Source organism: Podarcis bocagei (assembly GCF_964188305.1).
Source record: "Podarcis bocagei genome assembly, chromosome: 4".
Classification (NCBI taxonomy): Eukaryota; Metazoa; Chordata; class Lepidosauria; order Squamata; family Lacertidae; genus Podarcis; species Podarcis bocagei.
In genome coordinates this window covers 73,545,290-73,562,028 of record NC_138128.1, presented here as the reverse complement: position 1 = coordinate 73,562,028, position 16,739 = coordinate 73,545,290, and the positions used below count along the sequence as shown (strand labels likewise).

Sequence of the window (16,739 nt, the reverse complement as noted above, 5' to 3'; positions counted from 1 at the left end):
AGATTATGAGGCAACCTGGAGTCTCCCCCAGCCAGGGACGCTGATAGAGGAGGCACTCAGGCTGAAAAGATTAGGAAGCTGCCTTGCACAGAGTCAAAAATAATGGTTCCACCTAGCTCAGCATTGTCTACATTGACAGGTGGCAGATCTCCCAAGGTTTCCCAGGTCCACTTGGAGATGCTGAAGGCTGGACCTGAGACCTTCTGAACAGAAAGCATTCGCTCTGCCCCTGGCCTAGCACTCTATAGACCATAGCTGTCAACCTTCCCTTTTTTTGGGGGGGGGGAATTCCCTTATTCCAGCGCTGTTTCCCGCTGCTTCCCGCTGCTATATCAGATTGTTAGATAGCCCATAGACTGTCCCTGGGACAGGTGAGGCTGCTGATCCCTTATTTTTGAGGCTGCTGATCCCTTATTTTCAAATCTGAAAGTTAACAGCTATGCTATAGACCATGCTTTGCATACAACAAATCCCAGATTCAACCCCCAGTTTCATTAATTAAATAATCTCAGCTAGAAGAGCAGGGAACACCTTAGTAAGACCCAGATGAAACTATTGCGCAGGATGGAACCATGGAGCAATGGCACGAAAGTGCAAGGTGGCATTTTGTGGTCAGGGAAGATCTAGAGCAGCGGTTCTCAACCTGTGGGTCCCAAGATGTTGTTGGACTACAACTACCATCATCCCTCAGCTCTGGCCTTGCTAGCTAGGGATGATGGGAGTTGTAGTCCAACAACATCTGGTGACCCGCAGGTTGAGAACTGCTGATCTAGAGAGTCAGACTTCATCCCATGAGAGCTCGTCTTCCCAGAAATGTGCTGAATCATCGTTGGAAAAATGCAGCCCACTCTGGATTCAGAGGAAAGAATAGCAACTCCGCTTCAGACGAGCAGCATTCCAATTTTTTTAAAAAAAGTAATTAAATTTGGCTATCTGGCATTAGAAGAAGAAGAAGAGTTTGGATTTGATATCCCGCTTTATCACTACCCAAAGGAGTCTCAAAATGGCTAACATTCTCCTTTCCCTTCCTCCCCCACAACAAACACTCTGTGAGGTGAGTGGGGCTAAGAGACTTCAGAGAAGTGTGACTAGCCCAAGGTCACCCAGCAGCTGCTTGTGGAGGAGTGGAGATGCGAACCCGGTTCCCCAGATTATGAGTCTATCGCTCTTAACCACTACACCACACTGGCTAACCCCACAGACACTTCAATAGCAGTAAAATATTCACGTTCCTTTTCAGCTCTATTTTTATTGCTTCCTGTATTCCTTATTACATTAAAATTCAAGTTCCATTATATTAAAAAAACACACAACACTTTAGCACCTAGCACAGTGCATTACAACTGCCAAACCTCAGGCAGAAAGAAACCTGTTAAGTGATCCACCAAGATTCCCAGCAATCTGCAAATGTTTTGGAAGTGAGGGGTGGGAACCACTGCTTTCGGAGGGGTACGCCAACTCACGGAGGATAAATCTGTGAATGGCTATGTGGAGCTTCCATATAAAGCAGCCGCATCCCTCTGAATAGCCAGTGTTTGGGTGCGGTCCTTCCATGTGAGCTTCCCAGAGCAGGCCCTGAGAAAGACATGGGGCTCATCCACACTTTGCTTGTTCCATGTCTAGAAAGCACAGAGGAGAGTAGTTCTGCTTGTCCTGTGCTTTCTAGACATGGGTCCAAATGGCTTTCCATTTGCCCTGCTGCTTCCCCCAGGAAAACCCACTCTTTACCGCTGAATCAGAGCAAACGTTAATCCGCAGAAAACCCAATCAATGTTTGCTCTGATTCAGCAGCAAAGAGCAGGTGTCCCAGAGGAAAGAGTTAAGGGACAAGTGTTAAGAGTGGAGGAGCCCTGGATTGAACTTGGCCCAACAGAGCTAGGCTATTCTTACTCTGTCCTCTAACTGGTCGACAGCTTGAATAGATATCTCACCTTGAACTAAAACTTTTCCAAACTCGCAGTTGTCTTCAAAGTGCTAGCACAGCAGAAAAGTAATTTGGGGTGGAAAACAGGTTGTGTCCCCTCCCCCCCGGCTAAATCACAATATTCTCTTGATCGCTTGTTTTCCAAAGGATATCATCTGGAGAAGTACAAATGTAGGTCCACTGGTTTCTCTCATTCATTTTTCTTGCTCGGCCCTCCCTCCCACCTCTGGACTCCGAAACTGTGTATTTATTCTGACAGCTCCATCAGGACACATAGCTGCAATGAAAGCTGCAATAATTCTCTCTCTCTCTCTTTCTCTTTAGCGCTTGTGCTGTCATGATTCCTATTCCATCCCATTCTGGTTTTACGGATTGATATTTAGATTAAGGAGATAAACACAACCAAAGAGTGCTGGGCTGTGACAGACAGACGAGAACTTAGATCTGTCAGTCACTCCGCTACCTAGTAATTCCTCTCCCTTCTTTCCCTTCACTTTATTTACAGAGGTGAATGGATAAGAATATTTAAAAGGAACAAAGAGCCCAGCGTCCCCCACCTCCACAAAATCAATTTGTGTTTAGCTTTCCAGACCATTTGGAACCTCTCCCTCTCTCTCCTTTGATTACTTAACTATTTACTGTTTCACATGTTTGCAGGTTTTCCTCTCTTACTGCAGATAAAGAATTCAATTTTCTTTTAAATGGTGGGGGAAATTGGAAGAGATTTTGTTCTGTTTAAGCACAGCTGGAGTCTCAGGGACTCTGGGGGATTGTGAACAATGAGATCAATTAAGATGCCAATGGAGAGAGGAGGTAGGCAGGAGAGGTGGGGAGGAGTGTGGGATGAGGAGAAAGGTGAGGAAGAGCACAGCAGGCAGCTTGGAGGACACAGAGAAAGCTATGGACTCTTTTTTGCTATATTTCTCCTCATTTCACACTTGTAAAAGCAGATCTGGGCTGTCAGCTTAAAGGTTTCCAATATGCTTAGCAGGGGAGAAACACTGACAGCCATTTAATAGAAATATGAGTTTCAGGGAACCACAGAATTCACCTGTACTATATGTTTATCATGGGGTTGGCCTTGATTCGAGACATGCACCCAACTTTCTCTTATTTGTCCACCAGGACCTAAGACACGTGGGCAGGCAATAAAATGCAGTAAGCTGTTATGAACAGAAAAAGCATCACATTTCCATTTCCGTTTCGGCAACAAAGAGGTTGTGTGCTGTGAATTTGATGTCAGAAATATCTTCACTTTGTATTTATCCACCCTTCCCATCATGAAGCAGGAATGTAACATCAGCAGGCCCTCAGATAGGGAAGGAGATGTACTGGAACCCTCCCAACAGTACTGCTGGCGGGAACAGAAGACAACCTTCAAGTTGATGGCAGTCTTAGTCCAGAAAAATAAGCCCAGTTGAGATAGTGCCTCCTCTGTAATGAGCCAAATCCACAGAATAATCCCGGGGGGGGGGAGTGTTGGAAGGTGATAGTGTACCATAGATACCTTCTCCAGGAGAGGGTAGCTCAGTTGGTTAGAGCAGTGCTGAAGACGTCAAGGTTGCAGGCTCAATCCCTGCACGGGGCAGTTGCATATTCCTGCTTTGCAGGGGGTTGGACAAGATGATCCTCAGAGTCCCTTCCAACTTTAGAGTTCTGTGATTCTATGAAATATAAGCAAAAGGATGGTCCAGGAACCAGTGGGTCCCACAAAGTGAGGATTCAACAGGACCATGTATATTTGTATATCTTTGACTTTTAGCTAGACAGATCAAAGTTTGCAGTTTCCCACTGCTTCTCACCAGCAGGAGAGTTTTAAAGTCCCCTGGGCTTCTCCCTTCCGCTCTCTGAGGGGCTAATGATGATACATTACACACAAATATTTGTAACAGAATCCTAACAACATTAGTTTAAATAACAAAATGACAAAATGTCACTTTGGGAAGGATAAATATTGAGCAGAGATGCACCGGTTTTTGTGTGTGTGTGTGTGTGTGTGTGTGTGTGTGTGTGTGTGTGTGTGTGTAGAAGATGCCTTCACCTTTTCTTGCCTTCCACACCTCTACTCCAAATTATGCCCCCACAGCTATCCTTCTCCCAGGGCTCAAATGCATGTTTGCTCTGTTACATATGTTTGAGTACAATGTGCCGTTATGACCCCGAACAAACAGTTCAAAACAGATTTGGCGAAGGGCAAGAGAGAAAGTCCCCTTGGCTGCGCCATGGATTAAATTCCCTGTGGCCACGCCCCCTGCTGGTGCTGATTGGTCAGCGGGGCCAACCCTGGGTGTGGCCCTGCCCAGTGCCAGTGACACAGCTGGGACGGCGCAAGAGGGGCGTCAATCTTTGCCCCCCAGCTGGATCATTGCAGGGGCCCAGATGCTTGGCCGCAATGCCACCCACCAGAAAAGGTGAATGGACTTCCCATGGTTGGATCAGATCAGAATTAATGGAACTGAATCTCAGTAGTTTCTGAGAATTGTTTTTATATATAAAAAACTTCCTATAGCATTTCTCTTCTTTTATTTGATCTGCGCAGTTGTGCAACATCCTGTTATTCTTTGTGATGGAAAATAGACACAGAGAAGCATGTCCTTTGAAGAAACTCTTAGATGATGACTTGAATCCAGGATACAATGGGCCCAGAAATACTGAGCAGCAGCAATCATTGCAAATTCTACTCAAATAAGCTGAAGACCCAGAAGTGGGATGGATTAAGAAAAGCAGAAGAAAGGTGGTGAAGAGGACTTTCAGCTGCTAGCTGAAACTTCCAAGTATGTTCATATTTGGTAAACCAAACTATCTCTTACTTATTTTCAGTCAGCAGAGAGAACTTGCTGCAACTGCAAGATCCTGTGTCTTACTTTACAAAAGACAGCGCTCTGTCATAAGGGCTGTCAATCTGTCAATTCAAATCCAGTTGAAAGATAAAGACTGATAGGAAGAGGCCTTGAAGATGCCCATCGAGAGTTAGTACCTGAACAGCAGACTGAGGAGATGCACAGCTTCCCAGTCTTTGCACTATGGTAAGAAGTTATGCATTTTTATTTGGATTATAGCAATTATTTCTAAATTCACATTCATGCATGTAAATTAGCACATGCAAATTTGTTTTTTGGTCCTTTTTAAAGTGATGCATTTCCCCTTCTTTGGTGATATTTAAGTGGCCATCCAAGGGCACAGCAAAGCCCCATGAACAAATTTGGGAGGTAGATACTTCAGAAGAAGCAGATAAAACCAGTGGTTAGAGCCTCTAGGAAGCCAGTGTCTCTGGTGCAATGCCTCAACTGACTGAGAAAGTGATCTGTATTTTAAATATTTATTTATTGATGAACACTGATCTCCTTCCCAGTGTGGGACAACTGCATTGTGACTTTTTTTGTCAACTCACATTCCTATATTGCTGGGGGGGGGGGGAGGAGAGGAATCAGCAGAAGATCAATTTTCTTGTCCCTTGTGTGAAACCAAGGTGGAAATTAGAAAGGCAGAAGATCAAAAGAAGGTTAACGTGAGACTCTTTGTCAACTAAATTAAAAGTGACCTAGTGAGAGGTGCTACAAAAAGTTAATTAACACATTTACTTTGCTACTAAATTCCTAGAGGCTGCTTCAAGTTATGCTCTTATAATATGAAAGGTGACATAAGCAGATAAAAGATAGGAAGTTTCATTCTACCAGGGCAACCTATTTTGCCCATTAAATACTGTCCAATGTGAGTGGAAGTAGCTCAAAAAAAGCTTCAGGTAGGGGTCCTTCCTATCGTTTGCCACCTGATGATTTTAACTTGAGATGAACCTGGATCTTCTACATGCAAAATAGTATTCTACCCCTGAGATAAGGGGTCTCTCATGTCTCTCATAGGACATGGAGGGTGTCTGCACATGTAAGTGCCTGCCAACAGAGGTGAAAGAAATTATGAGTGTGGAAACTGACTGCTATGAAACATGCCCATTGCTACCTACAGAGATAAGAATGGAACATGTGGATTTGAACATACGGTACTCTTTGTAAATCAGATTTGATCATAGCTAATATCCAGATATGAGCAGTATGGTTTGAATTCAGGCTTGCCAGTTCCAGCACAGCATTCTTGTCCTCAATGCCAATACGGAGGAAGACAAAAAAAAACCTTGTGGGCTATTGCAGTTCCAGAATCCAGCCACTGGAGCTCTTGATTTGCTCAGCATGATGTGTGGGTTGATTGGCAGGGCTCTTCCTTATACATGGTGTGCCGTTCCTTTGATTTTGCTTTGCAATAAGCCACCACCACGGTTTTGCTATTTGGGATGCTGTACGTACATCTTGATAGCAGTCCTGTTGCTCCCATCCACACGTAGCTCGAAGAAAGGTGTTTTCAGAAGAAGAAAACATTATGAAAAGTCTGACCAGGGTAGGATAAGTACTGATGTCATCTGTTTGGTTGAGCATTGAATACCTATAGCACAAATGAAGCCTGGTGAGCTTAAGCTTAAGCTTAAGCAATGTCTAAGCCTTGGTCCCATTTTTATCAGCTCTACCATCTTCTTGTGTCTAGGATGAACCCAGTAGATAAACTGCTTGCTGGAGTTATTGTAAAATACTTCAGAATTTGAACTAATAGATGCATATTAAGAGCTACTAACTGGGACCAATGGCTTCATTTTTAAGTGACCTGGCCTGATTTGTCTGTACTAATATGCAGATTGGAACACAAATATCATTTGGTTCTCACATTGCCCCAAAATTTGCACTAGTGACCTACCTCTCTGTCTCTACTTGTCATTGTTCCTTAACAAAGGAATGAAGAAATAGGTGGGGAATCAAAGCAGACCTCCAGAGAGCTTAAAAGAAGTTAAGTGTGGCATCATGAGATTCAAGCAGGCAAAAGCAACTGATCTGAATCTAATCTACCAAGCTACACTGGGAGCAAATCAAGCAGAGAGGAGGATTAGGGGGTCAGGGTCTACCTGCAAAGTAACAGTCTCTTGAGTGATCATTCACTTAAGACCTCCAAAACCAAGTGAAAGGCATGCTGTCACAAAATAAGTAAACTCGCTTTCCTCCAACTTTTTGATTTGTTTAAAAGCAGCAGAACCACCTCAGCCTCTATCTGCTTGCCACTACTCACTCACAGTCCCAGCCAGTAAAAGCCCAAGCATCCACATATCCAGGGATATAAGTGTTTCGGTCTGCATGAGTCTTCTGTGAGGATTAACACCACTTCGCTTTATCCTATAATTTGATTCTGCAACTTGAAGCTTAGGAGGAACAGATATTTGAAGTGTAAGGATGTAAGCTCCGAGCGACACTACACCCCTGCTATGCCGAAATCAGTCGCTCGCATTTAGTGCCCGCAGCATCACTGAACAGCGAAAGCTTTTCTGAGTTGCAGACAGCTGTATGAATTAATACAACTGTTCATCACTGCCAGGACATGGAGACTCTGGAGCCTGAGCAGGTTGGCAACTGTCTGTTGGCTCCCAACGCTGCTCACAAACTGAGGATGGAGCAAGGCCAAGATGTCAGCATTACTTCTATCCATTGCCTTTGATTGAGAGAGAGAGGGATATATAGTTGAATGGAAACCCAGGATAAGAAGCAAAAGGTGTCACAGTAGCACCAATTATTCCTATCCGACTTTTATTTTAGTGATAAATAAGGAGCAAAAACAAAAGGGTAGAAGTAAAACTTGTGCCTTTTACTAACCATGGCTCAGGTAGAAACTGGTACGGTCTGTCCCATCCTGCAGTCATTATTGAAATAGCAAGTGCTCCCCTCCCTTTACCCTACCCTGAACAACCGGCCATGAAACCTTTTAATAACATAACAGAAAGGTCAACGAGAGCGAATTTCACACTTCTTGAGCAAGCTGGTTGTTGTAAACTTCATAGCCTCCAGGAGCAGGAGATGCTGAGAAAGCAAAGAGCACCCTAAATCAACATTTGGCGGGAGGGGGGGAGGGGGCTTTGACACTCTCCCCTGAATCTCAGGGAGTATTTGTCCAGGAGCCAGGGAACATTTTTCCTATTTACAAAGAGGTTGCTTTTTCTGTTCATTTGATAGATTGATGGAAGAGGGGTTGTACACTCAAAAACAAAGTATGAATGACACAGTGTACAACTCTATTGCTGCAAGTTCAGCATCAGGAGCTTAAAGCCTCTCCTCTAAAGCCTAAAAAGCTGAACAACAATTCTATTTTGATTGTGTTGCTGGGGAAAATGCACATGTGCTGACTGAGAAGCAAACAGAGGGAGGAAACAGAGCTTGCCATGCAGCTGAGGAGGCTGAACCAGCTTCTCTTTGGCAATACATTGATATTGGTATTGCCTTGGTATTGCTAACCATGCTAAATTTGGTACAGGGTACCTCTAGCCCTAGATCTGCAAAGCAGACCTTTTGAAAACAAGTCTTCGTAGCATGAGGCCTGCCTAGAGGCATCCTCTGCATTCCCATGCAGGCTGCAGAAGCTGCTGCCTTAAAGCCTGTGCTGTCCAGCTGTTCACCTGCAAACAAAACACTTCCTGAATCTCATATGATAACGATGAGCACAATGGAACTGAAGAGAGGAATGCAAAATAAGGAAAAGAAAATGGGGATCAGAAGAGTTGCGGGGGAAACGCGAAAGAGAGAGCACGCAAATCCAGAGGTAAAAATATTTCAGGAAACTATATAAATGCTTCCACAGGCCAACTGCATCTCCACCCAGAGCATCCTGTGGAGCTGTGTGTTTGAACTTGTAAAGAGGAAAGGAGGCAGAGCAAGCTGGAAGTGGAAAGGAAAAGGAGGCATTGAATCCCTGCTGCTTGCAATCTCCGTTGCTTCATAGCTGATTTATAAGTGAAAAAAGGCAGCAGTTTCTCTGCCGTCAGAGACTTGAGTGGGGTGAAACGCTACAGAAAGGCATGGTCATTTGTCATCACTGGTGAAGTTCTTTTTTCCTTTTCTGGTACATTTCATATACCCAGGCCTAAATAGGAGAGGTGGAAAGTCAGCAGTAGATAGTACTAGACTTTAGCTACTGGAAACTTGACCTCAAATCCATGTTTTATATTTCACTGAGTGGCCATCTTCTCTCAGCAGAACCTGTTTAACAGGATTGTTGTGAACCTAAACTACTGCCTTAGCCCTTATGCTTCTAGGAATAGAGAGGGGATTCAAATATTTTTTTTAAATGGGAACGTAAGCCTACCTGCAGTGGCTCCCAGATGACATCCAGTTTCTGCTCACGTTTACCATTCATCTGCATGTTAAGGTTGCAACACTTATTCAATGTAAGACAATGTCTAAGGCCCCGTTTCCTTTTGCAACTGAGCCACAGAGAGGCTCACCCAAAGCAGAACCAGGATCTAAACTAGGGTCTTCCGGTTCCCAAACACTATGCACTGTATCCCTGTAGAATGCTAATAAGCATTTTAAATTAGCAAACTGCTGCGCCATTCATAGCAACCTTGTGAAACTGGTTACTAGTTATTGCTATTTTACAGAGGGGGATCTGGGGCAGATGGAGAGAAATGGGTGAATTTGCATGGTCATGGTTTTAACAAGCCAGGATATGAATGAGCAGAATGCATCAACTCATACATAGCCTCCTGCCCACCATTTTGCTACATCCATTCAAATGAGTAACAAAACAGGCCTTGATTCAGCTGTTACCCATTGTTTCCCATGACATGTGAACCATGAAACAATGGTTAATAGCTTACACACAAGATGGGATATATTTTTATATAAATGTTATTAAACATTTGGAAATACAGTTAAAAACAGTACAGTACAATAATATATAATCATCAAGTACATATTAAATTTATGCTTATATAAGTATTTATTTAACTTAAGCAAACACTGAAACATACAAAAAGGGGGGGAGAGAACCAACAAGCTAAAAAACAAGACAAACTTACAAAAAGTGATCCATTTGTGTATATATTTATTTCTGTATCTATTTTTACAAATAAGCAACATGTGACCCCCTATCTTTATATAAATATTTGTCTTGTCTGAGTTAACCCATGCATGCACACGCGCGCGCACACACACACACACACACACACACACACACTTATATTAAAAAATGCAATTTATGGCAGCAAACAGTCCATCCTTATGTCTATAATACCCAGTTTTGTAATCTGCTTATTTCCTCTCTAGCAATTTCATAAGGATGCCACATCTTAGTTAACTTTGTTATTTCCCAACTTTTCTGAATTAAATCTTCGGTGTTCTGTTATTTTTCCAGATTTTAGCGTATAATATCCTTGCAATGGTTACTATGTACAAAACCCTGTGTTTTATTACTTCTTTGCACTCTCATCTCTTTGTGTATAATAATAATACCTTTATCTGTATCTGTAACAATTCCCTGAGCATCTCACGTTACCATTTGCCAAAATGTGCCTTTTTATATACCCCACCACATGTGAAAGTTGTTGCCTTTATCTTTATGACATATCCACACTATGCAAACTTCACACCGTATCTTATTATTATTATTTAGAAGCCACTAACCCTAGTTTCCAAGTTTTCGCATAACTGGACGCTCTGATTAAAAACTGAATTCTGGTTTGTTCAGCTGTTTGCTCACAGAGTGGCACAAAGTGGCAGTGAAGAGGCTGTGTTCACCCACAAGCAACTTGTGTACATCCCACCTTATTAAGCCAGGATATGATTCTGCAAACCACATAGTAACTTGTCAAATTAGCCCATGACAGAGGTGGAGCCTGAATTAGGTCGCTAAGATCAGTATCCACTGGACCATATAGGCTAGGCTCTCAGTTGCACCCTGAGACCCAAGCATCTAAATAGTAGCAACTTGAGTCAAAGTGTGTCAGAAGGGAGACAAAAAAAACCCCTCAACATTTCCAAAAGTTCTGGGAACAAACACTTCCTTGGCACAGTAGGTAGAGTGCTAAAGTATCTATGAACCACCACCACCCTTCCTGGGCCTTGCATTTTTAAAACTGCCCATGTCTTTGCCTGAAAACTGTGGTAGGCTTGTGCAGCGGTGCCAGCTGCTACTCTGCTGTCACCAGGAAAGGCTGACACATACACTCCTGTATCCTAGGGACCACCCTCATTAGGCAGAACTCACAAAGCACAAAAGAAGCTACAGCAAACAGATGAAGAATTACTGCATCCATTCACAAAGGGCCTTGAAACTACACAAATCAAATGGAACACAGGACAATCAGGAAGATATGATTGAGACGGAGGGAGGGAACCTAGTTTATTTACTGGCCTTTCATAATCTGTGTGCTTCTTTCTGAATCAAGCTTACATCTGTCTAGACTAATTAACTCCTTAAAACTTATGCACAGTCTGCTCTCTAACTATGCACACGCGAACCACTTTGGGCGTCGTATAGGAGTTTCAAAAGTGCACCAGGAGTCCCTCCTTTGTTAAGGGAAGTACACGAGGAGGGAAAGCAACAAATTACTCTTGTGGCATGTGAAGAGCTGGCATGGGTTCCTCCCAGAAGATGGCACATTTTATCTTGGTTTTTCTCCAAAGCAGCTACTCCAAAATAACAAGTGAGCTATGGCATGAACCATGCATTGTTTCCAAGAATCACATTTTTTAAAACACAAACCTCCCACCATTCCATCAGCTGCCGAAAACCCCCCACTGTTAAATATTCAGAACCAGCCACTAGGAGTACACCAATAATTCACACCTATCTATATGGCTAAAACATAATGGCTGGGGTGGGATTTTCAATGATGCACGTGACCATTTAGATTCCTTCCTCCATCTTTTCCATGTAAGCGTGATCCATGGACAATTGGACTAAGACACATCTGATAAAGAATAACTTTAAACATGTAACAGAACATATGGGAAGATCTATAAGGCCTAAGTCATTCAGAGATTGCTTAGTCAGATTGCCAAGTAATTTGTGCATTTGTTTTGGGTGTGTGTGTTGAAATCCAGCTTTGCTGGCCTTTAACAAAAGGTGCTACTAATCACTTATTTAAAAACTCACCAACACGTGTGTGTGAAAAGCAAAGCAGTTGATTATTGTGTAGCACAATATGCAGATTACTGAGTTCTTCCCATCACCATTCAACTTTGTCTAGAGAGTGTACCACTTACTGTATTTTTTGCTTTATAAGACTCACTTTTCCTCTCCTAAAAAGTAAGGGGAAATGTGTGTGCATCTTATGGAGTGAATGCAGGCTGTGCAGCTATCCCAGAAGCCAGAATGGCAAGAGGGATCGCTGCGCAGCGAAAGCAGTGATCCCTCTTGCTGTTCTGGCTTCTGGGATTCAGAATATTTTTTTTCTTGTTTTCCTCCTCCAAAAACTAGGTGCGTCTTATGGTCTGGTGCATCTTATAGAGCGAAAAATACGGTACATAAACAATCCTTCAAATAAGCAGCACTTTTGACATGTGCAGAGTATTGCATCTCAAACAACCAAAGAAAGCGAACAAGCACTTTCCAAAGCCTGTTAAAAGTTTGGGATCAGCTGGGAGGGCAATCTGGATTTCAATGCTAATTGCATACATTCTGATTTATCATAGAAGATTCGACTCCTGGCATTTTGCATTTGCTCTAAAATGCTGGCATAGCTGGAAGTGCAGGGGTGTGGGGGGGAGATGCTGTAACAATCTCATTGTTTAGTGTCTGACAGCCTGACTAGCTAAACATCTGTTTGAAATATTAATAACTGTCAGATGGGAACAGCTCAGGGGCTCCGTACAGTTTCACACCATCTGTTTGTAGAATAAACACACTTACATGCATACACTTGGAAACATTTTGTCTGAGTTCTACATTCCTCGTCTGCTACTGTTTGCATATGTAGGTTGATGGGAGGTAGGGGACTGTAGCGGCCCAGGACCACATGGGCTGGTAAGTTTGAGCATGCTGCTGGGGAAATGACTAACTGAGGGCAGTACATGTTACACTGCAGACAAGCTTCCCATTCCTCAACTATGCGTCTCCCAATGAACTCCTGTATCACCCATAAGAAAGCAGCACACGTGGGCTGGACAACTAGAACCCATTGTAGCTCCAAGGCACATGTCCAGTGTATGCCCCCATGTATTTACAGACACTTCCCTGCCTTCAAACACTTCGCATTTACCAGAAGACAGGTTGTGAAGAAACTGCAAATGCACCAGCCGAATAAAGTGTGAATCGGCCCAGTGAGTTGAAAACATGCAAAAACAAAACAAAAAACACACAACAAAAACCCAGAGGAAGAATTCATGCATATTTAACAACAGTGGCATAAAGACACCACCAACTACTTGTATTTTTCTTCTTTCAAGAGCCTCTTAATATTAGATTTATTAAAGTATGCTGAGCTTCTATTACAAGCAGTTAAGACCTTCTGCCCAACTGACTACCTGAGATTATCGTAAAGGGTTCAAAGATCACAGGATGTTCAGTACACTACAAGCACAGCTGGACTTTTGCCTTTTATCTCCTGTGTCCCACACATTTTCCTGTCTCCAACCGGCCCTGTGCTGACTATTCCATACTCTTGTTTTTACTTCCTCCCTGCATTTGTGACCAGCTCTGCTTCCTTTGCCTTCTCCCTAATAATGCTTTCAAAATCTCACATATCATCTGCAGAAGCTCTACCTTATTTCAGCTTATGACTTCTGTTATGTCACATGGCCCTTGTCATTGACAGTCAGTGTAGTGTAAACATTACAGTGTTGGACTATGACCTGGGAGATCAGGGTTCAAATTCTCGTTCAGCCATGAAACTCACTGGGTGAACTTGGGCCAGTCAGCACTTCTCAGTCTAACCCACCTCATAGGATTGTTGTGAGGATAAAATTTCCCCTTCTCCCTTGCAGCTCTTCAGACACCCTCAAAATCTGCTTGATAGGGTTGGAGGGAGCAGATTTTTGGGTGGTGAGGAGGAATGGGACGTTCTGCTGCTTCACTTGGACAGTGTTGGATACAACCCTGAGCATCTGACTGCTAATATATGCTGAACTAACAACCAATAACCTCAGACTGAAGCGGTAAGAGAAAAAGCTTAAGCACGAGTGACCTGTGCTTCCTTTTTCCATGCTTCCAGATTGTGGTACAAAATGGGAAATGCCCTTCACTAGCTCTCATAATCAACACTGCATTTAGTTTCCCTGCTAGTTGCCTAGAAATTGTCCTTTACTAAGGACCCCTGGAAAATTAAGTCCAGTCGAAGGTGACTATGGGGTTGTGGCACTCATCTCACTTTCAGGCAGAGGGAGTCAGCATTTCCGGGTCATGGCCAACATGACAAAACCGCTTCTGGTGCAATGGAACACCGTGACGGAAGCCAGAGCACGCGAAACACCTTTTACCTTCCCACCACAGCAGTAGCTATTTATCTACTTGCACTGGTGTGCTTTTGAATTGCTAGGTTGGCAGGAGCTGGGACAGAGCAATGGGAGCCCACTCCATTGCGGGGATTTGAACTGCCGACCTTCTGATCAGCAAGAGGCTCAGTTTGGACCACAGCGCCACCTGCATCCCTGGTTGTCCTTTACTAACCTCACTTAAAGATATGCAAATCCATTTGGAGGAATCAGTCAGGTGTCTGCTCTCTTCATTAGGATGCCCACACTCCCAAGTGACTTTTGGCTTTATGCATATGAATTATGTTTTATCATCACTGCTCTGGAGTTGTTGGGGTTTTTTTACAATGAAGAGGATAGAAATGTTTTAAAAACGAAAGCTTCATCATTTTCTAATGCACTTCTGGGCTGATCCATAGTTCTGTGATAGACTCTGAGCAACCTAAGAGTTTCAAAGAAAGAGGTACAGTGGAATGTACTTTTTGAATAGATGTACGAGTTCTGCTTACCAGAACACTCAGAACTGTAGTTCCCACGGTAGCATTCTCAAACAGACTGATGTTGTAGAGGACTTGGCTGAAAATTGGGCGGTTGTCATTCTCGTTGATGAGGTTAATCTTCACCCGTGCAAAGCCAACATGGTCTGGCATGCTCTCATTTGCAAACAGCTGAGTGGAAACAAGGAGTAAATGATGAGTATGAAATTTAATTTGTGTCTTTAAGAGAGAGAGAGAGAGAGAGAGAGCGCACAGTTCTAAATGTCCCTTGATTTCTTTGAGTGGACTGTTATGACAGCAGCAAGCATTTGGCTGGCAGGCTACACATCAGGATTGAACCAGAATTCCACTGAATATGCCTGATGCATGAGCATTATTTCAGTCAAAAGCTCACAGCTTTACACTGCCACATTTCCAGGTTACAGCCCCTGGATTTTAACATCCAGAGCCTTGGAGCTTTATTTCCCTATTCAAGGAAGTCAAATCTCAACCTTGCAATCAAAAGCATAATCCATGTCTAACCGAAGTGACGTCATTTGTAAATCCCACCAGTAAGGAAATTCTGACAATCTTCTTTACATTTTGGACGCATTTGCTTTCTTATAAGGACATTAGGTACATTTTGAAGTCCATAAAATCCGGCTAGCATTCCAGGCACCCCACCTTTCATTTTGTTTGAAAAAATGTTTGCAATCTTCAAGCTACAGAAAAGACTGATAAGCCTGAAAACTTAATATTGAATTGGTGAGGACAGCAACTTTGGAACTAGAGTATGTTCAAGATATGAACTGACCCGGTTTGGGAATCGAAATTATGAATATGGCCAGATTCCCGCTTAATTTGGGTTTGGTTCATAATAGGATGTGCTGCTGCTGCTGCCAATTAGCTCAGCTTGCTAGTTTTTACCACTCCTTCCAAGCAAATGTACCTCTCAGAGGGGTTGGGGAACTGGTGGCAGGGAGGGTTTGCCTGTGGGAGGCTGGAGAGGACTCTACTTAACTTGAAATGATGCTCTTGAGAGTCATTCATGCTGGAACTCACTGGATTTGTAGCACTGTGTGCATCTTGTTTCAAATGAGTTGAAGACACATTCATTATACGTAAACTAGAAGCCCCTAGACTTGTACTTTATATATTTCCAATGCTGCCCTTTATTCTGAAAAGTCATCTACTTCAGCTTTATATGCCTATCAGGATTTAGTTGTGGGTTCCAGTGTCATGTTTGTGATACAAGCATCAATGCCCTCAGGAACTATGGCATAGGGATTTGCCACTATCTTACCCTCTTAACTTTTAAAACCCGAGCAGGATTTAACCCAATGATTTACATTTCTATTTTATGCCCTGTAGTGCTCTAGGAAGGCAGGATTTTATTTATGCTTCCTTGCTGGTGTATAAAGGCCCACTGTCAAGACTAATAGCAACAGAGGCTGCTGGCATGATGTTTACAGAGCTGCTTTGACTTTCGAAAAATTTACAGCTCACCCAGACATTGGGACAAAGCTGAAGCAGGCATCTGGAAAGAGCTTCAGTGCTTGATAGGTGCATTTAAACCAAAGTTTTATAGAACATAAAACTTTTATAGCTTCAAAACATAAAAGGGAGGGGGTGTTCTATTTAAGCTTCTGCAGCTGGGGCCCTAAATTTTGGAAGATAACGCTCACAGCAGATCTCTTTTCATTTTCTTCTTCTTTTTTGGCCAAATTTTAATATTGTGAAAACAGTATGAACCGGGCAAATTAGCAAGAGCTGTGAAAGCCCCTCCACATGTGACATTTGCTCCCGTCCCTGATTTTTTAACAAACTTATTACACTAATATTTTGTCCCTGCACCTAGTGACGCCAACCTCCTTTCCTATTACCCAATAACATGACAATCACACATGATAAATGATACAGTGAGGGATGCACACCACATTTTAATGTCATTCTCCCAAAGGTGACAGGCTAATGCATGCTTGTCAAATATATAGGCACACTGAGTTTTTTGGGGCCTACAGTTCCTCCTCCTAACATTCCCTTAGTCGGCAGCTGCTCTTTATA

At 43.0% G+C, this 16,739-nt stretch overlaps 1 protein-coding gene across 1 annotated transcript in view; it reads right to left on the bottom strand.

Annotated features, from left to right (window-relative positions):
- The window catches only part of CDH23 (cadherin related 23), a 416,648-nt gene that overhangs the window by 181,295 nt on the left and 218,614 nt on the right, over positions 1-16,739 (bottom strand). Inside the window, exon 13 of the mRNA XM_081189581.1 lies at positions 14,709-14,867. Within this exon, the coding sequence (XP_081045707.1) occupies positions 14,709-14,867 (159 nt within the window). The remainder of the gene's footprint in view (positions 1-14,708; positions 14,868-16,739) is intronic.